The sequence below is a fragment of the Triticum aestivum genome, chromosome 5B (genome assembly GCF_018294505.1).
Source record: "Triticum aestivum cultivar Chinese Spring chromosome 5B, IWGSC CS RefSeq v2.1, whole genome shotgun sequence".
Classification (NCBI taxonomy): Eukaryota; Viridiplantae; Streptophyta; class Magnoliopsida; order Poales; family Poaceae; genus Triticum; species Triticum aestivum.
This window is the reverse complement of record NC_057807.1, coordinates 581,380,933-581,407,974: the sequence shown is the minus strand read 5'-3', so window position 1 is coordinate 581,407,974 and position 27,042 is coordinate 581,380,933. Positions and strand designations below refer to the sequence as shown.

Below are 27,042 nucleotides of genomic sequence, written 5' to 3'. Positions count from 1 at the left end.
TTCCTCAATCCTATTTCTTCAGTCACATTGTCTTCAGTCTGCTTATCATGTGTTTACACTTCTTGTACTCTGTGTTTGTCTTTCATTTCATCATGATGACTATATTATTGCTCTGTTATGCTTATACCTGAGTACTTATTCCGCTGCTCGTTGTTCGTGACTTAGGAATTTCCTCACCCTGAAATTCCTCAATGACGAATTTGTAAAAAACTCCTATTCACCCCCCCTTTAGTCGACTTAACGCACTTTCATGCAGCCGCCAGTATGCCGTCCTGCGCGGCCGGGGCACCGGACAACTCACCCGGAAGGTGGTGAAGAGGTTGCCGCGGCGAAACATTCTTTCCTTTCCGGCGAGGAATGACCTATCTAGTGGTGCTGGGCGGTGGGCGGCGTCGGGGTCGGCAAGGGATGGTGGCCGAGCGCGTAGGGGTGGGGGCGAATCTGGGCGATTTCCTTGACTTTTCGCCTGACATGTGGTATAGGCGTGTTTTCCCTTCCGCCGGAGCCGCCGAGCGCCCCCAGCGCGCTGGGTCAGTCTGGGATCGCCGGGCTCAAAAACGGGCCGAGCCGGCGAATTTCGACGTCTTGGGAACGCGACTGGGGATTTTTTTCGGCGCCAGCATTCAAAAAGTCGTTCTGTGGGGCCTGTTGAGGACGCGGCTGGAGATGCTCTAAAAAACAAGATAACAGGTTGCCGCCGCCGTGATCCATTGGATACTCGCTGGTGAGGGCGTCTTGCCCTTATGTAGAGGTGGACTGGACCGTCACCCACTCTGGCCAAGGAAGCGTTGGTTGGGCTTGCGGGTTCGGTTGGCCCGTGGCTCGTTGGGCTGGGTTCCTTCTGCCAGTGGGGTCACCGTGGTAGGGGCGCTCACAGTGCAGCAGGCTGGCCTGTTCTGTTCCTACGCCATCTTGGCCCCGCACGATAAAGAACGCGATGCGACCGTTTTTCCCAATCTCTTCTGGAAGAAGTAAAAAAAACATGCATTTCTCGGCAAGGTAGTACCTACTCTAAGCCTACGGAGTAGTCTAGTGTACATACATGCTCTGAGATGGCGTGGACCGGAGGTTTCCGCGGAGGGGAGGCGCTCGGGTCTGTGGGCGCGGAGCGGAGTCAAGAACGCGGTAATCTGTCCCGGTTTCCACTAGCTCCGAATTACCATGCACCATCTCTACTCGGCGACGGCTCCACTCTATCTGCTTACGCGGCATAGCTGGACCGGCCACTTGCTCCCAAGTGTGTTTTGTATCAGAAACCATCGGTAAAAATTGCAAGGAAACAACATGCCGGTCTACAAGAAGGATCACTCTATTCGTTGGGGATCACAACGATCGCCCATCGCCCCCCTTGGACGGATGGAAGTGGAAACCTACAAGGTCAAAAACACCGAAAGCCGGTCACGAGGCGCGCACGCACCACAGCAAGCAACCGGAACCCGCTACTCCTAGTTGTAGTGATCAATAAGTAGCCGCTTTCCCCTGCCGGATGCTTTATTCGGTGCCGAGCCGAGCGATCCAATCAATCACAGTGCATGTCAGCATGTGTGTTACATTGAAACAGTAGCGGCATTCTGCGCACTGTGCAGTCGCGCCACAGGGGGGGCCGTCCCGGAAGGGAAGGGAAGGGAAGGAGCCAAGGAGGACGGGTAGCTTTGCAGCCTTTTTCCCTGCCGTGCCTTGTCCCTTAGCACTCCGTCTCACAGCCCTTTGCAGCGTAGCTCCTGTTCGGCGCGTCAGGTCTACAGGAGGAGGACCGGTTCATGCCAAGGAATTCTCGATTATACTTTGGTTCGAACACTACAAAAGGAGTTGGCTTTTCTTGCAACCAATCGAGTGGCCAGATTTACAGGGTCTAACGGGTGAATTTCTCGCCACGTCGTGAATCTTCTTTTAATCTGAATTTTTTTTGCTCGGTGGATGGATGCATCACACTCACAGGACGTGAGAAAAATCAGCAGACGTGACAGTCCCCACCTGCCTGACAGCAACAGGCGATATTAGGTTACGTTGGTTAGTACTGCGTGTACTATAGCCTGTCGCTTTCGTCTCCTTGTCCCGGGCCGGCGGTGGCGCCTCCATCGACCATCCAGCCACACGGACCACAGCCACGCAGAGGATCTGGTCAACAGCGAGCGGCTGATGGGTTCCAGGCTCTTCATCTCGTCAGACACTCCGTCCCTGCACCTGCACCATCGTCCCGTCCCGGGCGGCCGGCCTCTCTGAAAAGCTGCCTAATTCTGAGCTACCCGATCGCACCACATCTCTCCGCAGTTTTGGCCCTGCTCTAGCCCCGTGCCCCTCCCCCTCTCTGAAACCACTGTACACCGATCAATCACCATCTTTGTCCGGGTAAAACAAGAAGCTGTGAAATATGGCTGGATGATAGGAGAGACCGACCTCCAAACGCAATATATTTCATGCCTTTCCGGTGGCGTCTCGAAAGAATATCTGTCTGTGTGGATAATAAATAACTCGTGCTAGATCGCGGGAAGCACGTGGATCCGTGAAGCTTTTCCCTGGAGGCAGAAAGAAAGAAATCCGGCCGGCCGGTGGTGGGCGGCATCGCCAAAGATAGATCCCGCCCTGGCTTGCACCTTAAGATAACAGCCTTTCTTTCTTTCTCCTTTGGAGAGAGAAACCATTGTTTATTGTTGCCAAGAAAGATGATGGACGGATGGATAGATGGATCGAGCTTTTGAATACTGCTCCGAAACATTCTGAGCGATGGTGACGCGCCCTCACGTCCCAGAAAGATGGATGGATGGATGCTGGAAAGCGGAACCGCCCAAAGTGGCGCGCATTGTTACCGGCTCTGATCCTCAGATTCGCCCGCTGCTTTGCCTTTTCCGGGTGTGTAAAGCAAGAGCTCCTGCTATTATATATATATATATAGCACAGGAAACGCATACAGGCCGAAGTTTTTCTCACTGTACAAATCTACCGAACATTTTTTCGCGCCGTGTCTTCACGGGGAATTTTCCATCAGCTCAAATGTTTTAGAAGAAAACCGTCAGTTTTTCTAATCCTGCGAAACGAAGAGGCCCTACATACTCTCATGACTCGTCTTCAGGCTGTTTTGATCCCCCCTGGCCATGTGTGTCAGCTTCATGCAACATTGAGTTTCAGTAAAATGCTCCCTAGAAAAGAAAAACAACATTTCACATAGTACATAGCCCATTACGGGTTGAGACAAACTATATGCGTTACTGGAAGTCTCATCTCATGTCACACGTGTCCTCCACCCTCCCTCCCTTGAAACAAACAAACAAACTGCAACCCCAAAGCTTCAGCTAACGATTTGAGTACTACACAAGTACACCCCGCAAAAAAAAGAAAAAAAGAGAGTACGTACACACAGTACATCCCTGCTTGGGCCGGCCATCGCTCCTCCTATGGGAAGTGACATGGAAAACATACCTCGACCTTCTCAGCTCTCGGCCAAACGAACCAACCATACTGAAAACGACAGCTTCAGTGCACCCCCCTCAGGAAACGAAGCTAGCAATCTTCAGCGCTCATCTTTCCAGCACCTTTCCCAGCAGCTTCACGCCGTGTCCGAGCCTGCACGATGTACTGCTTCTGCAGGTCCTGGAGCCTCTCCAGGAGCTCTTGGAACGAAGGGCGACGCTGCGGGTCGCTGCTCACGGAAAAGGAAGGATAACCCTTTAGCGGCACCGGGAACCAGTTATGGAGCAGTGCGCAAGACAGTAACAATGTACCTGTCCCAGCAACTCTCGATGATCGATGCCCACTGAGGGTCCATGTTGCTTGGAATCTCCAGTCTATGATCCATGAAACCCACAGCTGCGATAATCTGCCACGTAGGGATCACATCGTTAAGAGATTTTCTCATCTTCTAACAAGCTTATATAAGCAAGCAGGTGTTTTTTCTTTTCTTAAACTGCAACGGTGATGATTCCAGTTTTTCGTAAAGATTCACCATTCACCAGTAAGCTACTCGTACTTTTCAAGGGAATGTTGGTTCTAGGACACCCAGAAAAGGGATATCTGAAGACTTGTTTCTAAGGGTGAAAAGGGAAAATGACGCCCTAGGCATTGGGAGAGTACAACTTTTAAGAACCTCTCATGCAATTCTTCAACAGAAAACCAAGCCCTGACGAAAGCATCTCAGTGTTAATCTTGCCGCTAGACTGAAAAGAGAATGGAGGAAATAATGAAGTGACGAAACATTAAATTTGTTATTATCACTGCTTGTATCTAAGTACGTATATTTTTAAAACAGATCAAGCTGGCACTCTTTATCACCTATTGTGCGAAACAGCACCACTGAAGTCAAAACCACAGAGTTAGCACCAGATATTGATAGAAAAATCAGAATATTAATTACCTAACCAAACATACATAATAAATAGCAAAATACACCTGCATTGGATTGAGAGTATCCCATGGTATCTTATGAGTAACAAGCTCCCACAGGACCACTCCATAGCTGTATACATCAGACCTATATTTTACCAAAAAGGAAGAAATGAGTGATTCTCTGTAGGTAACAAGAACATCTGTTGCTAAAGAGTGTTCATGTTGAGCTTACTTTTCATTTGAAGGTTCACTGCGTAACACTTCTGGAGCCATCCACTGCGGCTGGATATGGAAGCTAGCTATCAGATGTTTATAGCATATTTGTATATATAGAAAATTGGTAGGAGGTTAAAGTTAAAGACACCCTAGTTAGCTGGAGAATCGATGCCAAAAGTCAAGTTTGCTTGTACTTACTGTTCCTTTTCCACCTTTTGTTGTCAGAAATGTTTCAAGTTTGAGGCGCGAAAGACCAAAGTCTGCAACCTAATTGAAACAAGTGAGCACAGAAAGTATAGAAGTATGGAGAACTAAGTTTCATAGTTACCTTTACAGTCCAATTCTTATCAACCAACAGGTTTGACGATTTTAAATCACGGTGCACAATAGTGGGGATGGAACTGTGAAGATAATTCATGCCCCTTGCCTGCAACAATATAATTATGTTTTTAAGAATCCACATGGCAATGAAAGATTCCATACGGGCAAAAAATGTACTTGTCAAACAAAATACCAGGTACATTTTTATCTCCATGGGTTAATAACATAAATCGTGATTGACTTTTGGTGATAGAATCTTTACTTAGTAACATAATGTGTGTGATAGCTCAAGATACCATGTTAGATTGCAGGTACATGATATCACCTCCATCCTTCTTTCATTCTTCCATGCACTGAAGCTACAGATATGGCTTAATTTTTTTAAGGGTGAGCTTTATTAATTAGGTAATAACATTCATACAATCACGCGAATCAGTGCCGACATGCAGGAAGGCACAGACTCACGCATCACATAACTAGACTCACGCTTACCTAATTGGGCTAAGCTATGCCCACATCATTGCTCACCACCTTGGTGATAGCCTGATAGGTTCTCATGATCATGGTAACATAATGTGTGTCATAGCTCAAGATACCATGTGAGATGGCAGGTACAGGATATCACCTCTTTTCTTCTTTCCTTCTTCTATAATGGAGCTACAGATATCGCTTACTTTACATTCAATTCAACTTCGCTTCCACATGGATGCTAAAAAAAATACATTAAAATTGTCTCTTGAGATATGCAGGTGAAGAATGCTTATCCAGTTTCTCTGCTACAATATGTTCACTTCTTATAATGTATTTGGCTTTGACTTCCTGAACCAGCTGTCAAGAGAAAATAGACTTACAATGTCTATGGCCATGTTAAGTTTACGTCTTGGATCCAACTTGCCAGTGTCCTTTTGAAGCAACTGAAACAAACTCCCTCTGCAACATGGAACTGTGTTATACAGAGGAAGTAACAAAAACTGACCTCTCAAGAGATTCTAAAGTCTAAACTATTATAGAAGAATGCCCAAACTCAATTTGCAATAACCAGAATGGTTCAAGACCCAGAGAAAATAGAGACTAGTCCACCTAGTGGTAAGTCAGCAATCACTGGAAAGTGGTTCAATTGTCAAATGAAAAGAACCGGGGGTACTAGCAGCCCCAACTTAATCGGTAAGAGGAAGGTGGATATAAAGCCTGGGTGCTTGATCACACAGCTATTTGTGCCAGCCACTGAGCCACCTGTTAACCATTGGAAATATTTTAAAAGTATGGTTAACAAAGGTGAACTTGCAGCATCAGTACAACACCATGGGAAAAGATCAATGTGTTTAGCTCTATCTTTTTTTCTCAAACTGGATAAGCTGTTGAAAAATAAACAAAACAAGACAAAGCTACTGCAATGAAAGAAAACTAAAACTGTATAACCCCCTCTCTCCGTAATGGTTAAGCTTAGGTCTAACTGGATTACCAAGATAACTAATGCGTCATTCATGAAAAGTTTCATTTACTACAAGTAACTGGGTTAGGCTTACAGAGGCACACAACCAACCTGGGGCGACACGCTTGCACTTCCTTTTCTGTTTGCGCACATTAGTTAATGTGGAAAGACCAACATAATACGAGTGGTATGTGTCCACATGATTCTCCCTGCGCTTCAAATTACCTAGAGTATTAGGTTTCGTTAGGACAAGCCTTTGACTAGCAATTACACTGTTAATATATAATTTTTGTGATACAAAATCATAACCACAAGTACATCTGATGACATCAACTTTATGTCGCATAAAGTTTTTACTAATAGAGTAATTGTTTGTCAAAGGTTTGTCCTAACAAAACATTATACACTAGCTAATTTGAAACGGAGGGAGTATTTCTCTTTCATATTTATCTGAGATGTCTTCCAAGAAAGTGACTCTGCAAAGTACGGGTCCGAACATAAACTTCGCATGGATTACATAAACACAACTCAAGGGCAGTAGAATTATGGTGATGGAATATAAGGCCAAGAAGCTCATTTTGACTCAAGTTGTGTAGCCCACTGGTTTATGATCAAAGTTTGGATGGTGGATTTCTGAAGAGGATCATTCCAAATATATGAGAGAAGGTACAAAAGAAACTATGAGAGGCAGCCACGTGGGGTTGAGGAAAGGTCAACAAAATCCTTGGTTTCATCCTTAATTGGTTACATCTACCACCTCCACTTCTGAGCCCAAACGAGAGAAGGAACAAAAGTAAATATGAGAGGCAGCCATGTTGGGGTGAAGGAAGGAATCCTTGACTCTCATCCTTAATTAGTTACATCTACTAGCTCCACTTTCGAGCCCCACAAGGACCGTCTTGTCTGAAATTCCTCAACAGAACTTACATTTTTTGCGAAACAGACCCCATCTTTTCAACCCCAGCTTGCTACAGATCAGTGACCATCAAGAACCACTTATATTTCAAACCGGGGCATAGACTGCTGAGAACCCCTTGGTAAATGATATGAATTCTACTGTTGTTTCTATGGTCCCAGATCATAAATATGGTAGAAAAAATGGACTGCATAATGCTTGTCTTCCACCAAGTAAAGGAAAAAATATTTAACAACCACAGAAACAAACATGTGGGACATATAGCCTACCGTGGGAGGAATTCTGTAACAATACAAAGTCGTTCCTCTGATGCAACTGCACCCATGAAAAGTATTATACTGGGATGTCGGAGTTTCTTCATCAGTGATACCTACACATATGATGGACACAAGTATGGTCATGGCCACAATTATGGAAAAGGAATCACAAGAACATGGTTAAGAAAGTTATCAATGTACTACCAATTGATATCCTACAAAAGAAATCAACATAGTGAAATTTTGTTAACACTGCATCATCTTCTTCATAGTTACCCACATGAACAACAACACAGAATAGAAAAATAGCAATTATGGGTTCCGCAAACATCACAGGGTCCAACCGTAATCTGGAATTAGTTTTTGCACTGGAGTATCTGATTCAATAAGACAGTAGATATAATGCAGTTCCATTGACATAATACTCAATTTCATCAGCAATTGAGGGTCAGCAGAAATTGCAGTCGTATATAAATGCCTACCTCTTGTCTGAACGTATTTATCATTTCTTCTGAATATTCCTGCTTGGAGAATAATTTAACTGCCACATCCTACAAAACGGGAAAAAAATTGAGAATTGATTATTAAGATGTAAAGCTAAATTCATAACCACGCAACAGAACATACATACCGAACCATACCACAAAGCATGATACACTGTTCCACAAGAACCTGCATGAATCAAACACGACAATAGTACAAAATGAGTGGTCTCTCTTACAGAAGCGGGCGACGCCCGCCTTGCATACATCTGTTCAAGAATAGGCATTTCTTACTAATTCTATTTGAAAATTTACATAAAATTTCAGTAGTAAATAAGTGCATGCACATGTCTTATGCGTGTTAAAGTAACCTTCCTTCATTTTGGACGTTTTTTCGTGGAAAATGGAGAATAACAAGTGGTCGCCCAGAACAGGACTGATTCACCAGAACAAGACGTGTCCAGAAAGATGGAGTAATTGCAAAGGGAGGATAACTACCTTGGCCTACTTGTTCTCCAATTAGCAGATCTTTCCACAGAATCTCATAATCTAAGCAGTCCGCTTCATAATCCACTCTCTCGATAGGACTGCCAATAGTACTTGTGCTGCTGATACTACTGGTGTTGTTAAAAGTCCACCAGGAACCTGAGAACTCATATTTGCTTGAGTGGGCGTATTTAGTGTCTTGGCAGTCTGGAATTATGATAGACTGTACAACTGGAACTCTCTGATGACTCTGGTCATTCGCTTGCTTATCATGTAAATGTGTTGAGGGTATGTTACTCTTCCCAGAACCCCCATCATTTTCACGCCCTTTCCGAGGCCAGGATATCCCCTTCTTGGCCAGCAATACCTCGGCCTTTGAACTAAACATTTTGTGAAACCCTACTTTTCCTTCTCCTGAATCATCGATATTTGTTTTGCTCAACTCCCCAGGGGATTTCTCTTCAGCAACAAAAGCGCCATACCGTACATCCCCATTCAGGGTGCTTGCCTCACTTGATGTGAGGTCCGCCCTGACATCATGTTCAGAATACTGATCCTCACAGCCACTAGCACACCGTCTCTCACAATTCTGACCCGTCCTTATCCGAGAACGGACTCTACTTGTAAGCTTGGTGGCCTGTGTTGTTATTGAAAAATCAGAAAGAGAATACACTAGGAAATAAATTATCAACAAATATCAGGAAGATAATCACTCCATTACAACTAAACACTGTAATTCTTTCTTCTGTTTGCTTAGAAATGCGACTTACAAAAGTTGTTATCCTGGAGGTGATAGCAGATTGAAGAGGTTGCTGGGAGTCAAAAGAACCTTTGTTTTGTGAACCACTTTTAGGCCGGTTGTTAACATGAAAATGGGGCTTTGATGAACTTTGATAGGATTTCTCTGTGGTTGAAGGACTAAATATCTCCTGCAGTGTCCGTACATCAAGCGAGACACATATGAGGCCAATCAAGCTACCATCGTCATCATATAAAGGAGTGTTATGGACAACAATAAAGAACCTCTCTCCTGACTTGTTTTTAACAGGAAACTTTCCTCTAAAACACTTGCCCATAAATATATTCTGGATAACGACGGTTGCAGCATCATAGTCTGTAGGATGAACAATTAACTCAATGGCATCCTGGCCAATTGCTTCTGATGCAGAATAGCCATACATATGCTCAGCATACCGGTTCCTAGGTTACAGTACAAAGGTAAGAGTTTGGTAAAAAGACGCTTCATATGATCGAACAGAATGGCAACATTTTCACTACACGTTCTTCTTGCTAGAAAAACAGCATAACTTCTCAAACAGTCTTGTAAGAAATTTCAAAACTGGAATCATATAGCAAAGTGAATCAGAGACCAAAAAATTATATCCATTCACACAAAAAAAATGCCTGATAGGTATGCACCATCATAACTAAGGTCCACCAAATATGTGGCATGGGTATAGTGTTGGCAAATTATTCCAACCAATCTGAGATAACGTAGATCTTTAAAGCAGACATGATGCTTCAACGTTTGTACAGTTTTTGTGGGTCAAGTTTGCTTACCAACACCAGAATAAAAAATAATGCTCACTAACTGATGCAATCATGCAAAGAATCATCATGTTCAAATTTTAGCGGTCTATCTTGAACAAACCTAACTTAAGTTATTACCATACCTACATAGGATGAGTTGATGCTAAGCAGGTCAATGCCATACAACATCCCAGTGTGATCACCAGGAGAAGCTAGAGGCTGGACATCCATTTCTGAATTTAGCAACCGCTTTCCACCCGGTAAAGCCACAGAATCCTCTACCACATAAAGCTAATGCACACAGGACTACTAGCTCAATATAACCTCAAGGGAAAGGCCATTAGTTACATCCTTGTAGCAGCACAAGAGATCTGTGCAGCCCAAACTAAGTTCTGAGCTAGCATTTCAGCCTCCATGCAGGTCCCAGCAACACATTTTCACTCGGTGGGCAGGATCACACAACTGAATATAGCCAAAAAAGCACCACATCCTACACTTGAAGCTATTCATAGTAACAGTACTGGTTCAGCATTTTGATCGAACACCTGGTGGGCACCATGCATGCGCGACCAAACCAAGCCAAGGAGCGTGTCTCACCAGTAGAGGAGCTTGCCGTCGGGCGCGATGATGTGCACGGCCTGGCCCAGCGACTGCAGTATCCAGTGGCAGTGCCTGTCGGAGAGCCTGGCGCGGTTGTCGCGAAGCGGCCGCGGCGACGGGTCCGGGAGCGCGGCGACGGCGCGCCGCGACGAGAACGCGGGGCGGGGGCGGCGGCGGGGCCCCGGTGCGAGCCTGCCAATCTCCCGCACGAGCTCGGCCTGCCCCTGCTCCAGCTCCCGTATCTTCCTCAGCAGCTCGTCCACCTCCATCGCCCCTCTGTAGCCGGCTTCGTGAGAGAGCGAGCTGCGGGGAGAAGACCTAGGCAGAGGCCAACAACGGATGGGCTCACGCCTGACATAATGGAGGGAGGCGGGCGGCGCGGCGTGGCGTGGCGCCATGCCTGACATCCCACCCGCGCTAGCTGCTGCGGTGCGGTGCTGCCTCATCCTCTTGGAAACTGAAATCACCTCTTCTGTGCTGTTCTCTTCTGTTCTGTTCTGTTGTGTTCCATGTTGTTTTCCTCGCATTGCGGAGGCGATCTGTCGTGTCTGCCCGCCTCCGATCGGGTAGGCCGTAGGCAGGTCAACTTGTGCCGCCAGCGGACGATCCCCAGTTCCCAACCAAATTTCCGTTTGTTCCTACTCGACCTCGTAGAGAGATAATGATGTGAAAAGAATGCTCATAGAATGCGGCCGGTTCGAGACATGTCAATTACAGTACTAGCATTCCGTCCGTCCGAAAAAGTTTGTCCCTCAAATGGATGTATCTAGCACCAAGTTAGTGTTAGATACATTCATTTGAAAAACAAGCTTGGGACAAGCTTTTTCGGACGGAGGGAGTGGTAGCGTTCGTCTAAATTCGTCGCTAAGTCGAAGAATCATTCGAGTATAAAGAAGTACCCCTCGAATGATTATGCTAGTAACAATGCCTCTGGTGACGATCGCGTATGGATTTTCTGAAAAACAAACTTTGACCGAGTTACTCAGAAAACTGTTTATATGTACGTCCTGCATAACTGCGTGTGTCAATGCGGAAGCCAACCATCCGCTGCAATCGTCTTTCCACTCTCCAGTACTAACACTTCAACAATTTTATTTATTTTGATTAAAAAAAAGGCAGACAAGCAGCAGTAGCCAAAACTGCCACAAAAACTGAGAAGCCACCATGATGCACAGCAAATCCTACCGTGGCGTGGATAGAACGAGCAGAGCAGCTTCAGGATGCAGCAAAAACCCTGCAGAGTGTCACCATAGGAACATGCAAATCTTCTTATACTAATATATCATCGCAAGGATTTGTTGCAAATGCACACATCTCACGCACGTGCTTTCAACATGTTACAGGATACACTAACATTAACTTTTTTTTGAGAGAGAGTACAGATACACTAACATTAACAAGTATCAACAAGGACAGAATGATGGCTGTCCAATGGGCAGCCTGTGAACAATAGCAAGTCTGCAGACTTCAAGAATCCAACACCAAAACAGCAGCGCAAAGAAGCAGGAAAATAGGAATGGTCACACAATCGGCGATTGCCACACCACAACATCTAAGCCATGCAACCAGTCATCAAATTAATTACCTGCGGCTTCTTTACGGTACCACGGGGAAATCAAGCATTTTACTCTGTTTTGATCCATCTGCTGTTCTATTCTGAGAGCACCAAGCATTTATTACCTTCAAAATTCTCTAAAAGCAGCTGTTGTATCCCTTCTCATACTCAAGCAAAGAACAAAAAGCATTATCAAGTTTCACATCACACCATGCAACTAAGAACAAAATCTGTATCACCATTCGCCACCACACTATGGCACTACCTCATCAGCAAACGCCACATTCTCCTCCTAAGTAAAAGAAGTTACTTCCTCCTCAGATCCAAGGGCTCAGCCTGTATTTTCATTATCAAGAACCGCACGGTACACAAAAGCTCATACGGACAAGGCAAGAAGCATTGGCTTCACATGAAGCACAAGAAGTTATCCACACAAACTCCTAACAGAAACTGATGTAGAGATTAACAGAGGACGGAAGCAGTCATGTAATCGGAAGTGCAGCCCTATCCACCACCACCAGGCATGGTTCACTCAGTTGTAGTTCCTTGCTGAGCACGCATCCATAGGCACTGATGAGAAGCAAAATTTTGTCAACGTGATGTTCACCCATATAGCTAGACAGAAGGATATGAAGAACAGAAGTTAAGATGATATGAAAACTGAAATTTGCCTACCTAATGGTACTGATCAACAATCAACTTTGGTCCATTCTCACATTGCCATGCTTCATTTGAAATCTGTTGTATTATCTTTTTGGTACCCTGACTTCCATTGTTCTGTAAACTTAAGTGCAACTCTTTCAGAACCTTAAGGTGTTCTATGCCGTCAACTCCCTCAAAAGCAAAGAACCGCAGATCAAGCCTTTCGAGGTTCGGTGTAGCCTTCTCCAGAAACACCAATTTTGGCACGTAAGGAGCAGAAAAACGAAGAAGCTTCAGACTCTCGAAACCACCAGGGTGAACTATGATCATCATGGTAATGTTAGGATGCTCCAAGTGAAGCTGGATCTATCTGCAAGTGGCTTCCGATTCTAGACCCTGTTCTGCGTCATCAAGAGAAAATGTGAGAGAGAACAGCTTCCTCAGCTGGCTAAGTTGCACCAAAGCATCTGAGCTAAGCATCCCGACTGAGAGGGTTAGCTTTGTCAGTGCGTCCAGTTCAATGATCCATTTTGGGAGATTAACCACTTTCGCCTGCAGTTTGCAAGACAGCTCAAGGGCATTCAGAAAATTGGGCGGGGAGGAGAGACAACCCCATGAGCTGAGAAAACCAGCAGACCCATCATCAATTACAAGGGTTTGGAGCGAGTAGCCACAAAGATCTTCAATGGAGAACCTCAATTCATCGAAAAGTTTACCCTCATTCTTGATGTTCAACTTGTAGATTACAAGCTTCCTCAGCTTGGTCAGCTGACGGATATCTGCTACTGAAGATGGTCCTTCGACAATTTCGATGCCTGACAGTACACAGAGGGATTTTATTGGCTTCTTCTTCATATCCACAGGAAGCTTCAATGCCTTCCGTGTCTTTTTGTTCCCGCCAAGTATATTCTTCACCTTTTCCAGCTGGCAAATAGTTTTGGGTAACTTTGTAATACCAGTTTCCCTGATGTCAAGGGTCTCTAAATACTGAAGTTTCCCTATCTCTTTAGGAAGCTTTGTGATGTCTGTTCTGCGGAGGCTGAGGTGCTTGAGAAGAAAAAGTTCACAAACAACTTTTGTGTGTTCTTGTTTGAAATCTGTACAGCCTTCAAGATCCAAATGTTGCACAATTCTCAACTTTTGTGGCTTGGAAAGCAACCCATTCAAAGTACCAAATACGCTCAACGATCGCACATGGGATAGGTTCATGTTATTTTTTGCACTCTCAGTCTTCAAACCATCACTCTGAAGTGACAAACGGCGAACCATATTACTGGGCGGTGCCACCAACCACTGGCCACCAACCACAGTGAGAAAATTTTCTTCACCCGCCTTGCACACAAGATACTCATGTATCATGTGATGAACTTCATAGGTCTTCACCTTTCCATTGCTACTGTGCTTCACAGCTCGAATTATCTGTCTCTTTATCAAATGATTGAAGCATGTTTCTGCGACCTCTTCTACGCTCAATCCTTGTTTCTCACTGACAAGAGCTTCTGAGATCCATTTTCTTAAGAGGCGTTTCCTGCTATTTTGCGAACCGCTTGGAAATATACTGAGATATAGAGAGCATCTTTTGATCTCAAGTGGCATATCAAAATAGCAATTATCAATAATGCACATTAATCCATCATGGGAAAGAGGTTTCAGATAGTCTGGTACCAGATCCTTAAAAACTTGTTTCCAGTCAGAAATATGAGGGTTGCAGGCAACATATCCAGCCATGATAACTATCGCCAATGGCAGCCTCATGCACATTTCCCAGTGTTCAGGTATAATTTTGCTCTTATCTTGCTGTTCCTGGCAACCTTTAGCTTCAGCCATGATGTCCATAAATAATTCTTCAGATTTGTCCGTGCTGAGGATTACAGCCTTGTAAAGATAATCACCTTTATTCCTTACAGAAGCACTGGCAACAGCCTGGAACCTTGACGTAACAATTACTCTGCTACCTTTCTCACTTTTAGGCAGTGACTTCTTTATCAGCTCCAACATATCAGTAGAACAAACATCATCCAGCACGAGCAGGTAACTGCCATGAGAAGAAAAGATAACAAGATGAGTCACTTTTAAACAATGTAAATGAAGTGTTGGAATAACAAAGAGTGAAATGAAAGTACATATCTAGCAAAAAATTATCTTGTTCAACTTGAATTCAAATAAAAAAAAAGGGCAACCTGGTGCATGTAGCTCCCGCTTGCGCAGGGTCCAGGGAAGGGTCCGACCACTTTGGGTCTATAGTACGCAGCCTTTCCCTACATTTCTGTAAGAGGCTGTTTCCAGGACTAACTTGAATTCAAATAACATAAAAAAAAACTGATGTAAATCATGTGAAGACTAGTTTATGCAATTCGATGATGCTTTCATGTAATATGCATAGAAAGCATAGTGATGAGCTACACAAAGGACCACTTGATGGATGTTATACCTGTATTTCTCTAAGTGCTCCTTAAGCTCTTTCTTGAGTTTTTGAAGTTTCAACGTTTGTAGTCTATCACATGCTTTCTTCAAGGTGCTGCCCCCAATACTACCATGAGATGTGTCCCACCACCGCTGCTGCCTGGTACCTTCTCTAACCTGTGGCATGATCTGGTAGTGTATACTCCTTAGTACTGCCTCTACATCAGATTTCTGTGACACTGTGACCATCGCCCTGCGGTCAAACTGATCACTGAAGTTTTCATATAATGATCTGGCTATTGTGGTCTTGCCGGCCCCTGCCAATCCGACTATGCACAGCACACCATGGTTTGTTGGATCTGCATTAGGTTCTTCCACAGGGACAACGGTGCTATTGCTTGGAAGTTGCTGTGCAATGGTCTCTGCCGGCCCCTCAGCTGTCAGCATCCATTTCCCAAGCATCTCCATGTCCCTTTCAACTCCCACGGGTGTCTTGGTTCTATCAAGCGCAAGCCTTGTCTGCTGATTCTCTGCAGCGTTGAACCCAATGGCAGCTTCACCAGGCCTGTCGCTGCTGGTCTTTGGGTTGTCGAAGCTGCACTGGATGCACCGCTCACCGATTTGCTGCACCCGCATCTTGAGTTCAGATAAAGTAGAAGCTACTTCGTGGCGAGGCCACCACGTCCAGACCTCATAGACTTTGGAGGCGGTAAACGAGTAGCAGCAAAGATCGGTGGTGGGGTTGTGATGCAGCCGGTGGGCGAAGTCGTCGACGCAGTCCTCGACGTCGTAGGTGACCTCATGGATCTGCTTGAGCCAATCCCTTGTCAGGAGGTCGTGGCCGTGGGGCTCCATGCAGAAGAGGTCGCCAATGAACGCCTGCATAGCGCCGAGCTCGTCGGTGATGTACTGTATGTCGCGACGGACGCCTCGGGTCAAAGTGTAGTCCTCAGCAAGCAGCGCCCCGAGTTTGTTCAGGAGCCATTTGATGGCCTCGCCGCGCCCCGCCGCCACCAGATCCATCGCCGATTTGCGATTTTGCTGTACAAGCAGCAATTGGGTGAGACTGGAAGCAAGACAAAAATGTGCAGAAACAGAGAAGCATACTAGAGACACCCATTTCATACAGAAACAGAGAACAACATGCTAGAGACTACATACAGTATGTGCAGAATTGCGGCGTTTTTAACACAGAATTGCCTAATGATACACTACTCTATTTATGTGCAGAATTGCGGCGTTTTTAACACGGAATTGCCTAATGATGCACTACTCTATTGCCTGAGGGGATCCTCTCCTATTGTCAGTATTGCCTGATCTCTCCTCTAAACAAATGTCCTCTTACACTTGCATCTGTTCAAACTTGCCCCCCTGCACTTGCCTCTGCGAACTTGCCTGTTCATCAGGGGACAAAAAGAGCTGCTTAAGGGCCAGCGTCTGTGAATTGGGAAAAAAACGCCGCACCTACCTGAACAAACTTGCCTGAAAAAACGTTCCCCGTGAGACCCTCGATGTGTGAAGAGCGGGGTGCGAAATTTGCACGCAGGGCTCCGCGCGCGACTATTTCCCCCGGCGACCTCGACCCTGGATCCCCCCTCCCCCGACTCCGGCCACCCCTAGCCTCCTCTCCCAGCCTCCCTTCGTCGATGAAGATGACGACGCGGCGTGGGCGAAACGCCCCTGCCCCCACTCTCCCCCCTCTCCCTGCCGTTCGTGAGACGAATTGGAGACCAGGGCGAGCGAATTACCTTCTCTCTCCCGGAGATGTGGCAGTTCGCCGCCCCCGCCTCGCGTCACCGACGGGCCCTCCCTCCTTCTCCTCCTCCCCTTCTCTCGTCGCGCGCGCGCTGCTTGGTCAGCTGGTACTGCTCGTCTCCGCGTGGTGGTCGTTGTCGCCGGCACACACGCCCCCCACCTTGTTCCTCGCCGTCGCCGCGCTCGCCGACGAGCCTAGGGTTTCTCTCCCTGCGTTTCGCGCGGGGTGGAATGGGAACGGGGAGGGCGAATGGTGTGGGGCGCGATTCCCCAAAATTTCGAAACCCACCGCTCTCCGTCACGCCTCCAACTTTGACGGAGTCTGTGGTGTTGCCGTGACAGCGTGTAGATCGGTGGGACCCGATCGTCCCTGGGTGTGAGTGGTCTCTGGCAGGTGGGCCTGGTGGTAGAACGTGCGTGCGGTGCACGGGTCAGAGTGCGCTGTAGCGGTCACTGTGATATGCACAGAAACGGCTCAATCTCACCTTTGTCTCGTTCTCTCTGTTCTCCTCTTCTGCTCGTCCCCGTTCTCTAGTCTCTATTATCTCCGTGATTAATACACTACCTAGAAGCATACGCTCGCCTTGCTGTACCGTTCTACTTTTCTATCATTTATTTACTTGATTGTTAATTTATGAATAGATTTCTTGCTGCTTTATTTATGGGTCGGGAGTTGTTGTTTACTTCATGGGCCTTTTGTGTTCTGGCTTCCATAGTTTTGGGGTGAGAACACCCTTTATTGCATTGCAGGATATATCCGGATGCTAAGAATCATCATTTACTTGGTAGGATATTACTTAGTTTTTTTACAACTATTGTTCTTCACAAAAATGATATGTTAGCAGTACTGTCAGAAATATATCCAAAGTAGTGGTAGGCGTCACGCATATCCCGGACCTGCAGTGTTAACCATAGTATTGGATGAACGTGGTAATATTCATCTACAAAACTAATTCAAAACTATGATATGCGTAACCGAGGCTTCTGATTGTAGTATCCATCTACAATAATCATACAACTCTAAGATTTGACCAATCAATATTTCATAACTTACCTTGGTCAAATAATACAGAACACCGACAATAATGGGTCTGCAATAACGGTAAAAGGGTATTGGAAGTAAGAAATATTTGGAAGTTGCAACACTGCACCAAAGTATATGGCTTCTGGTTATAAATATTGATCATTTAGATGTGTAGTTAGAAGCAAAATAGAAAGAACATATTTAAAATAAATGCAATGCTTTGCACTGACTAACGACAGGAAAGGGAATGAATCATATTTATAGCGGCGTCTAAGAGGAAGAGACAAAAATGGGAGGATCAAGAAATAATAGTAAAAGGGATTGATCTTAGTTTTCATTTGAATGTAACATTACCGATTCATTAATAAGGCATGATTAGCTGAGTACATAAGCGACCCGGTGACAATTAACCAAATTATCTTCATAGAAAAACCTATTTAGCATTTTCTCTTATTGTTTTAGTGCCAATTAAATTCAGTTAGAGACCGTGCTCCTTAGGTGTGGAACCATATGCTAATTAATACTCCCTCAGTTCTAAAGTATAGTACATACTTTGTTTTGAAAAGTCAAGTGTATCAATATTTGACCAAGTTTTAAAAAATCAACTGAAAAAACTTGCGGTGCCCCCATATTTGGTTTTGGTAATTGATGACAATCTCTATGGACTAATGGTTGCCTTGAGTTTTATTTGAAGGATTTGTCCATAGGCTTTTCTTGGAGTCCATTTGTTGGTTTCAAGGAGAGTTTGTGACGACCAAGGTGCCATTCAAGGAATTACCTAAAGATTGGTCATGTGAGAGGTTGATCAAGACTAAGTCAAAGAGTGAATCAAGTTGATCATCACACAAAGCGTAGAAGATGTACCGAGAGGGATCAAACGATCCCATGGTATGGTAAGCATTGTCAATTATGCTTTGTGTACTAACCCATGATCTTCGTGAGAGTTCTTTGTGGGGTTAGGTTGTGGTGTTCAAGTTCAAGTGAAGCATTACGAAGAGATCGAATGATTGAAGCTTGCTGTCCATTATGGTGACAATGGACTTGTGAAGATGTGCGGAAGTGTGGCTCACCCATAGTGGAGTATGGGGGAGCAATCAACTAGTCTTCATCGAGCCAACGCAATCAAGAAAGGTGGTCCAACTTGAGGGAGTCAAGATCGTCATCATCTAGCTCAAGTGGACCATGTGCAAGGCAAAGGTTTGCCCTTGATAGGTTTTCCGTTTTACCGGTCTCATGGTGGTAGTTGGGAGACCGGGTTTTAGGATCGATTGCCGTACTATCAAGGGGGGCTCTCGATGAGTAACTTGATCGTATCATTCGTAGAGAGCTCAAACCATTGCATCCTTGCATCATATTTCTTGGTTCTTGTTTGGTTCTCTTTGTGAGTTTTGGAGCTTATGGTCATCTTGATGACAAGCTCGAGTTCATCGAAAACGGAGTTCACATGCATCTTCTATGAGGTTCTTCTCTGTTGGAGGTTTCTCTCCTCTTTCTGTTAAGCATACCTCCTCCGTTGTTTTGATGCTACTCATTGTCTTGTATCCAACAAGCTTGAGTTTGCTCAATTCGGAGCTCATATGAAGAAGTTATGGCAGATCTGTGTTTCTTCCTGCGGTAGTACCGCGGTGGCAGCGGTAGTACCGCTTGTAGCGTCAAGCGGTAGTACCGCTCTAGTACCTCTCTACTACCGCCTCAATTTTGGGTCTTGCTTTTTTCGTGTCGGGTTTAGCAGTAGTTGCACGGCAGTAAGGCACGGCAGTTCCGCCTATAAGCGGTAGTACCGCTCCATCTGGGCGGTAGTACCGCCTATAAGCAGTAGTACCGCTCCGGTCGGGCGGTAGTACCGCTACTGCATTACTGCCGCCGTACTCTGCTCTGTTCTGCTCCTCCAGCGGTAGTACCGCTGGGGTGAGCGGTAGTACCGCTTATAAGCAGTACTACCACCCCAAGGTTCATGTTTTGTTGCTCCTTTTCCCTGCTTCTTCCGCCCGAGCGGTAGTACCGCTCATGGAGCGGTAGTACCGCTCGTGTGCGGGCTGAGCACTTAACGGTTGGTTTTTCCCCTCCTATAAAAGGGGGTCTTCTTCCCCAATGAACATTATCCCTTGAGCTCGTGTTCTTCCCCCATTGTTGACCTTCTTCGAGCTTGCTAACTCTCAATCCCTCCATGGATTCTTGCTAGTTTTTTGAGGGAAAAGAGAGAGGAGATCTAGATCCACATTTCCACCAATCACTTTCTCCTCTTTGTGAGGGGAACCCATTGGATCTAGATCTTGGAGTTCTTGGTGTTATCCTTCTTGTTCTTCCTCTCATCTCCCTCCCTAGCATTAGTTGCTTCGGTAGGATTTGAGAGAGAAGGACTTGGGCACTCCGTGTGTCCTTGCCATTGCATTTGGTGCATCGGTTTGAGTTCTCCACGTGATATGTGGAAGTTACAAGTTGAGAAGCTTATTACTCTTGGGTGCTTGGTACCCTTGAGCTTGTTACTCTTGGGTGTTTGGACACCCTAGAGCTTGTTCCTCTTGGGTGCCTTAGCGCCCTAGACGGTTGGAGTTGTTCGGAGCTCAATTATTATGGTGTAAAGCTCCGGGCAAGTGTCGAGGTCTCCAATTAGGTTGTGAAGATCGCCCCGAGCAATTTGACGGGTACCGGTGATCGCCCCCAAGGGTTGCCAAAGTGTACGGGTTCGGTGACCGCCCCCAAGGGTCGCCATTTTTACGGGTTCAGTGACCGCCCTCAAGGGTCCCTTAGTGGAATCACGACACCTTGCGAGGTGAGGCGGGCGGCAGCGGAGGAGGAGCGCGCGTGTACAACTCCTATTCCCAAGCTCGCAATAGCAAGTGATGGTGCATGCCTTATAAAGAGGTCTCACTCTTCTTACTGTAGCAGTATGGTAGTAAACTTCCCACACTTCCCACAACTTGCCATACACATACATGGGCCTTAGAGATTAACTAGGGATTATTGTCTTATATGTGCCTAAGCCCATCCATAATCCATCATTATGAGCCATGAATTCTCATCCACTCGTGCTCAAATCCTCTTGGTAAGGCTGTAAAATCCCACCGCTACAATATCACGTTATTTTATTTGAGACAACTCGATACATGGTGACCTAAAAATTCCTTTAGGATCTGGTCATAATTCGTCTATGTTTGTGTTTTTTCAGGTTGGATCCTTTCGATCTATGCCATTCTTCTTCGGCGGTGGTTGTTCTACTGCGCTGGTGTTGGGGAATGCGGTAATTTCAAAAAAAAACCTACGATCAGGCAAGATCTATCTAGGTGATGCATAGCAACAAGAGGGGAGAGTGTGTCCATGTACCCTCGTAGACCGAAAGCGGAAGCATTTCAATAACGCGGTTCATGTAGTCGAACGTCTTCGCGATCCAACCGATCAAGTACCGAACGCACCGCACCTCGGCGATCTGCACACGTTCAGCTCGGTGACGTCCCTCGAACTCTAGATCCAGCTGAGGCCGAGGGAGAGTTCTGTCAGCACGATGGCGTGGTGACAGTGATGATGAAGTTACCGGCGTAGGGCTTCGCCTAAGCACTATGACGATATGATCGAGGTGTAAAACTGTGGAGGGGGGCACCGCACACGGCTAAGAGATTGTCTGTTGTGCCTTTGGGGTGCCCCCTGCCCCTGTATATAAAGGTGGGGAGGAGGAGGCATGCCAACAAGGGGTGCGCCAGGGAGAGGGGAGTCCTACTAGGACTCCAGTCCTGGTAGGATTCGGCCCCACCCTTTTTTTCTTTCTACCGGAGGGGGAAAGGGGGAAGGAGAGGGAGTAGGAGAAGGAAAGGGGGTGCCCCCCCTTCCCAAGTCCAATTCGGCCTCCTGCCCAAAGGGGGGTGCGCCAGCCCCTTGTGGGCTGGTGTGCTTCCCTCTTATGGCCCATAAGGCCCATACCTCTCCCGGGGGGTTTCGATAACCTCCCGGTACTCCAGAAAAATGCCTGGACCACTCGGAACCATTCCGATGTCCAAATGCAACCTTCCAATATATGAATCTTTATGTATCGACCATTTAGAGACTCCCCGTCACGTCCGTGATCTCATCCGGGACTCCGAACAAACTTCGGTCATCAAATCACATAACTCATAATACAAATCGTCATCGAACGTTAAGCGTGCGGACCCTATGGGTTCGAGAACTATGTAGACATTGACCGAGACATATCTCCGGTCAATAACCAATAGTGGAACCTGGATGCTCATATTGACTCCTACATATTCTATGAAGATCTTTATCGGTCAGACCGCATAACAACATACGTTGTTCCCTTTGTCATCGGTATGTTACTTGCCCAAAATTTGATCATCGATATCATCATACCTAGTTCAATCTCGTTACTGGCAAGTCTCTTTACTCGTTCCATAATACTTAATACCGCAACTAACTTATTAGTCACAATGCTTGCAAGGCTTATAGTGATGAGTATTACCGGGAGGGCCCAGAGATACCTCTTCGAAACATGAAGTGACAAATCCTAATCTCGATCTATGCCAACCCAACAAACACCTTCGGAGACACTTGTAGAGCACCTTTATAATCACACATTTACGTTGTGATGTTTGGTAGCACACAAAGTGTTCCTCTGGTATTCGGGAGTTGCATAATCTCATAGTCTGAGGAACTTGTATAAGTCATGAAGAAAGCAGTAGCAATGAAACTGACACAATCATAATGCTAAGCTAACGGATGGGTCATGTCCATCACATCATTCTCCTAATGATGTGATCCTATTCATCAAATGACAACACATGTCTATGGTCAGGAAACATAACCATCTTTGATTAACGAGCTAGTCAAGTAGAGGCATACTAGGGACTATATGTTTTGTCTATGTATTCACACATGTACTAAGTTTCCGGTTAATACAATTCTAGCATGAATAATAAACATTTATCATGAAATAAGGAAATAAATAATAACTTTATTATTACCTCTAGGGCATATTTCCTTCAGTCTCCCACTTGCACTAGTCAATAATCTAGTTCACATTGCCATGTGATTTAACACCAATAGTTCACATCTATATGTGATTAACACCCATAGTTCACATCGCTATGTGACCAACACCCAAAGGGTTTACTAGAGTCAATAATCTAGTTCACATCGTTATGTGATTAACATCCAAATAGTACTAAGGTGTGATAATGTTTTGCTCGTGAGATAAGTTTAGTCCGGCCGATCCTTTTGCTCTCCCATGCATTGATCAGATCATTGATGCGACGGCGGGTTGTGAGCGTTTGGGTTTCTTGGATGCTTATTCAGGCTATCATCAGATCAAAATGGCGGTTAAGGACCAGGAGAAGACCGCCTTCATCACTCCCTTTGGAGCCTTCTGCTATGTTTCTATGCCCTTCAAGAGTGCCCAGGCAACTTATCAGCGTTGTGTGCAAAATTGTCTTCACACTCAAATTGGGCGCAATGTTCATGCTTATGTTGATGACATTGTGGTAAAGTCCAGGAAGAAGGAGACATTGATAGATGATTTCAAGGAGACCTTTGACAATCTGCGTGGTTACAAGATGATGCTCAATCCGGACAAGTGTGTTTTCGGTGTTCCAGCATGCAAGCTTCTAGGTTTCCTGGTGTCCAACAGAGGCATTGAGGCTAATCCGGAGAAGATCAAAGCGATTAAATATTTGGCTAAACCGGCATGCATTAATGATGTTCAGCGTCTGGCAGGTCGAATTGCAGCCCTAAGCCGGTTTATTAGCCGCTTGGGAGAGAAGGCGATCCCTTTATATCAGATGTTGAAGAAAACAGACACCTTTGTCTGGAGTGATGCGGCTAATGCGGCATTTGAAGACTTGAAGCGGCAATTGGTTGAACCACCGATCCTTGCTGCTCCGGTTGACAAAGAGCCCTTGTTATTATACGTGGCTGCTAATGCCCGTGTTGTCAGTGTGGCAATTGTGGTGGAGCGCAAGGAGGCTGGCAAGGAATATCCAGTTCAACGGCCGTTTACTATATCAGTGAGGTGCTCATCAAGTTAATGCAACGATATCCGCATTGGCAGAAGTTGGTCTTTGAGGTTTTTATGGCAAGTCGGAAGCTCAAACAGTACTTTCAAGGCCATCCCATTACAGTTGTCAGTTCGGCTCCTTTGGGTGATATAATCTAGAACAGGGAGGCAACTGGCCGGGTTGCAAAGTGGGCGATTGAGCTTGGTCCACATGGGTTGAAGTATATGCCTCGAACCGCCATCAAATCTCAAGCACTTGTTGACTTCATCAATGATTGGACTGAGTTACAAGCACCAGAGGACAAACCAGATAATACATACTGGACTATTCACTTTGATGGATCCAGGCAATTGGAGGGCTCGGGGGCTGGAGTTGTCCTTACTCCCCCTCGAGGTGATAAAATTCGTTATGTTCTCCGTTTAATGTTCCCCTGTACTAACAATGCAGCTGAGTAGGAGGCTTTACTCCACGGGCTCCGTGTGGCCAAGGAGATGAATTTAAGCCGGGTACGATGCTTTGGAGACTCTGATCTGGTGGCCCAGCAAGTTTCTGTCACTTGGGATTCTAAGGATCCACTCATGGCGGCTTACAGACGCGAGGTGGATATTGTGGTGGGTCACTTTAAAGGATATCAGGTTGAGCATATTGATCAGCGTAAAAACGAAGCGACAGACGCTTTGAGTCGGCTGGGATCTTAGTGTAAACCGGCACCTCCCAATACCTTTCTAGATATCTTGCATAACCCGTCTGTTAAGTTACCTACATAAGAGGATTTAGCTGTTCCTGATCCGGAGGCCCAATTGGTGGCCGCTTTGCATGTTGTTCCGGATTGGACGGTTCCGTATTTGGCGTACATGAACCGGGGCGAGTTACCAGACGATGAAGTTCTGGCCTGACAGATAGTCCGACGATCCAAGTCCATGGTTATTCACAATGGCGAGTTACACCGCTGTAGCGTTTCAGGCGTATTCCAGCATTGTGTTTCTCCTGAAGAAGGCCAAGAGATCCTACAGGAAATTCATGAAGGGGATTGTGGTCACCACACCGGTTCAAAGTCCCTGGTTGCTAAAGCTTTTCGTCATGGGTTCTACTGGTTGACAGCTCATGCTGATGGTGAGGATCTGGTGAAGCGGTGTGACGCTTGTCAGAAGTTTTCATGCCGAGTGCATGTTTCGGCTCAAGAATTAAGGATGATTCCTATCACTTGGCCGTTTGCCACTTGGGGGCTTGATATGGTAGGTCCCTTTAAGCGCTCCAAGGATAAGAAGACCCACCTATTGGTGGAAGTTGACAAATTCACCAAATGGGTTGAAGTGGAGCCTGTCAGCAAGTGTGATGCGGCTACGACGGTTCAATTTCTCAAAAAGATTATCTTCTGCTTTGGCTTTCCACCCAGCATCATCACGGATAATGGTACAAACCTTTCTAAAGGTGAGATGGAGGATTTCTGTCAGAGAGAGATGTTGGGTAACGTAGTAATTTCAAAAAAATTCCTACGCACACGCAAGATCATGGTGATGCATAGCAATGAGAGGGGAGAGTATTGTCTATGCACCCTCGTAGACCGAAAGCGGAAGCATTATGACAACGCGGTTGATGTAGTCGTACGTCTTCACGATCCAACCGATCCAAGTACCGAACGTACGACACCTCCGAGTTCAGCACACGTTCAGCTCGATGACGATCCCTAGACTCCGATCCAGCAGGGTGTCGGGGATGAGTTCCGTCAGCACAACGGCGTGGTGACGATGATGATGTTCTACCGACGCAGGGCTTCGCCTAAGCACCGCAACAATATTACCGAGGTGGAATATGGTGGAGGGGGCACCGCACACGGCTAAGAAACGATCACGAAGATCAACTTGTGTGTTCTGGGGTGCCCCCCTGCCCCCGTATATAAAGGAGCAAGGGGGGAGGCTGGCCGGCCCTTGGGGAGCGCCAAGGAGGGGGGGAGTCCTCCTCCTAGTAGGAGTAGGACTCCCCTTTCCTAGTCCAACTAGGAAGGGGGAAGGGGGAAGGAAAGAGGGGGAGAGGGAGAGGGAAAGAGGGGCCACACCCCCCCTCCCCTAGTCCAATTCGGACTCCCCATGGGAGGGGGCGCGCCACCTCTTGGGCTGCTGCCCTCTCTCTCCCCTCAGGCCCACTAAGGCCCAATACTTCCCCGGGGGGTTCCAGTAACCCTTCCGGCACTCCGGTTTTCTCTGAAATCACCCGGAACACTTCTGTTGTCCGAATATAGTCGTCCAATATATCAATCTTTATGTCTCGACCATTTCGAGACTCCTCGTCATGTACGTGATCACATCCGGGACTCTGAACAACTTTCGGTACATCAAAACATATAAACTCATAATGAAACTGTCATCGTAACTTTAAGCGTGCGGACCCTACGGGTTTGAGAACTATGTAGACATGACCTAGAACTGTTTCCGGTCAATAAACAATAGCGGAACCTGGATGCTCATATTGGCTCCCACATATTCTACAAAGATCTTTATCGGTCAGACCGCATAACAACATACGTTGTTCCCTTTGTCATCGGTATGTTACTTGCCCAAGATTCGATCGTCGGTATCTCAATACCTAGTTCAATCTCGTTACCGGTAAGTCTCTTTACTCGTTTCGTAATACATCATCTCACAACTAACTCATTAGTTGCAATGCTTGCAAGGCTTAAGTGATGTGCATTACCGAGAGGGCCCAGAGATACCTCTCCGACAATCGGAGTGACAAATCCTAATCTCGAAATACGCCAACCCAACAAGTACCTTCGGAGACACCTGTAGAGCACCTTTATAATCACCCAATTACGTTGTGACGTTTGGTAGAACACAAAGTGTTCCTCCGGTAAACGGGAGTTGCATAATCTCATAGTCATAGGAACATGTATAAGTCATGAAGAAAGCAATAGCAGAAAACTAAACGATCAAGTGCTAAGCTAACGGAATGGGTCAAGTCAATCACATCATTCTCCTAATGATGTGATCCCGTTAATCAAATGACAACACAAGTCTATGGTCAGGAAACATAACCATCTTTGATCAACGAGCTAGTCAAGTAGAGGCATACCAGTGACACTCTGTTTGTCTATGTATTCACACAAGTATTATGTTTCCGGTTAA

At 46.0% G+C, this 27,042-nt stretch overlaps 2 protein-coding genes across 11 annotated transcripts; both read right to left on the bottom strand.

The window, feature by feature from the left end:
- Positions 1–2,943: 2,943 nt before the first annotated feature.
- LOC123113382 (RGS domain-containing serine/threonine-protein kinase A) lies at positions 2,944–11,134 on the bottom strand. Of its 10 annotated transcripts, XR_006455997.1 has the most exons (14): positions 10,558–11,129; positions 9,201–9,630; positions 8,443–9,067; positions 8,094–8,134; positions 7,945–8,013; positions 7,475–7,575; positions 5,709–5,787; positions 4,865–4,963; positions 4,735–4,803; positions 4,553–4,602; positions 4,384–4,465; positions 4,082–4,151; positions 3,720–3,814; positions 2,947–3,637 (listed from the first exon to the last, which is right to left on the bottom strand). XR_006455997.1 is itself a non-coding variant. In XM_044534601.1 (13 exons), exons 1-13 carry the CDS (start codon positions 11,085–11,087, stop codon positions 3,516–3,518), a joined length of 2,427 nt encoding a protein of 808 aa, XP_044390536.1. In that variant the 5' UTR covers positions 11,088–11,129; the 3' UTR covers positions 2,949–3,515. The 10 variants fall into 10 exon arrangements, 2 of the variants coding, with proteins under 2 accessions (XP_044390536.1, XP_044390537.1); XM_044534601.1 differs by lacking the exon at positions 4,082–4,151 and having other exon boundaries at positions 2,949–3,637; positions 4,349–4,465; XM_044534602.1 differs by lacking the exon at positions 4,082–4,151 and having other exon boundaries at positions 2,950–3,637; positions 10,558–11,126.
- Positions 11,135–11,865: 731 nt separating this feature from the next.
- LOC123113381 (disease resistance protein Pik-2) lies at positions 11,866–17,186 on the bottom strand. The gene is made up of 4 exons (XM_044534600.1): positions 16,909–17,186; positions 15,189–16,201; positions 12,791–14,792; positions 11,866–12,685 (listed from the first exon to the last, which is right to left on the bottom strand). The coding sequence occupies exons 2-3, from the start codon at positions 16,181–16,183 to the stop codon at positions 13,124–13,126; spliced, it is 2,664 nt and encodes an 887-aa protein (XP_044390535.1). The 5' UTR covers positions 16,184–16,201; positions 16,909–17,186; the 3' UTR covers positions 11,866–12,685; positions 12,791–13,123.
- Positions 17,187–27,042: the final 9,856 nt, after the last annotated feature.

Coding starts and splice junctions, on each gene's coding strand:
- LOC123113382 (XM_044534601.1), bottom strand. CDS start 11,087: ATGCGAGGAAAACAACATGGAACACAACAGAACAGAACAGAAGAGAAC. Junction 9,068..9,200: donor CCTCCAGGATAACAACTTTT/GTAAGTCGCATT, acceptor ATAACAACACAG/GCCACCAAGCTTACAAGTAG. Junction 8,135..8,442: donor TGGAGAACAAGTAGGCCAAG/GTAGTTATCCTC, acceptor TGATTCATGCAG/GTTCTTGTGGAACAGTGTAT.
- LOC123113381 (XM_044534600.1), bottom strand. CDS start 16,183: ATGGATCTGGTGGCGGCGGGGCGCGGCGAGGCCATCAAATGGCTCCTG. Junction 14,793..15,188: donor GAGCACTTAGAGAAATACAG/GTATAACATCCA, acceptor TTCTCATGGCAG/TTACCTGCTCGTGCTGGATG.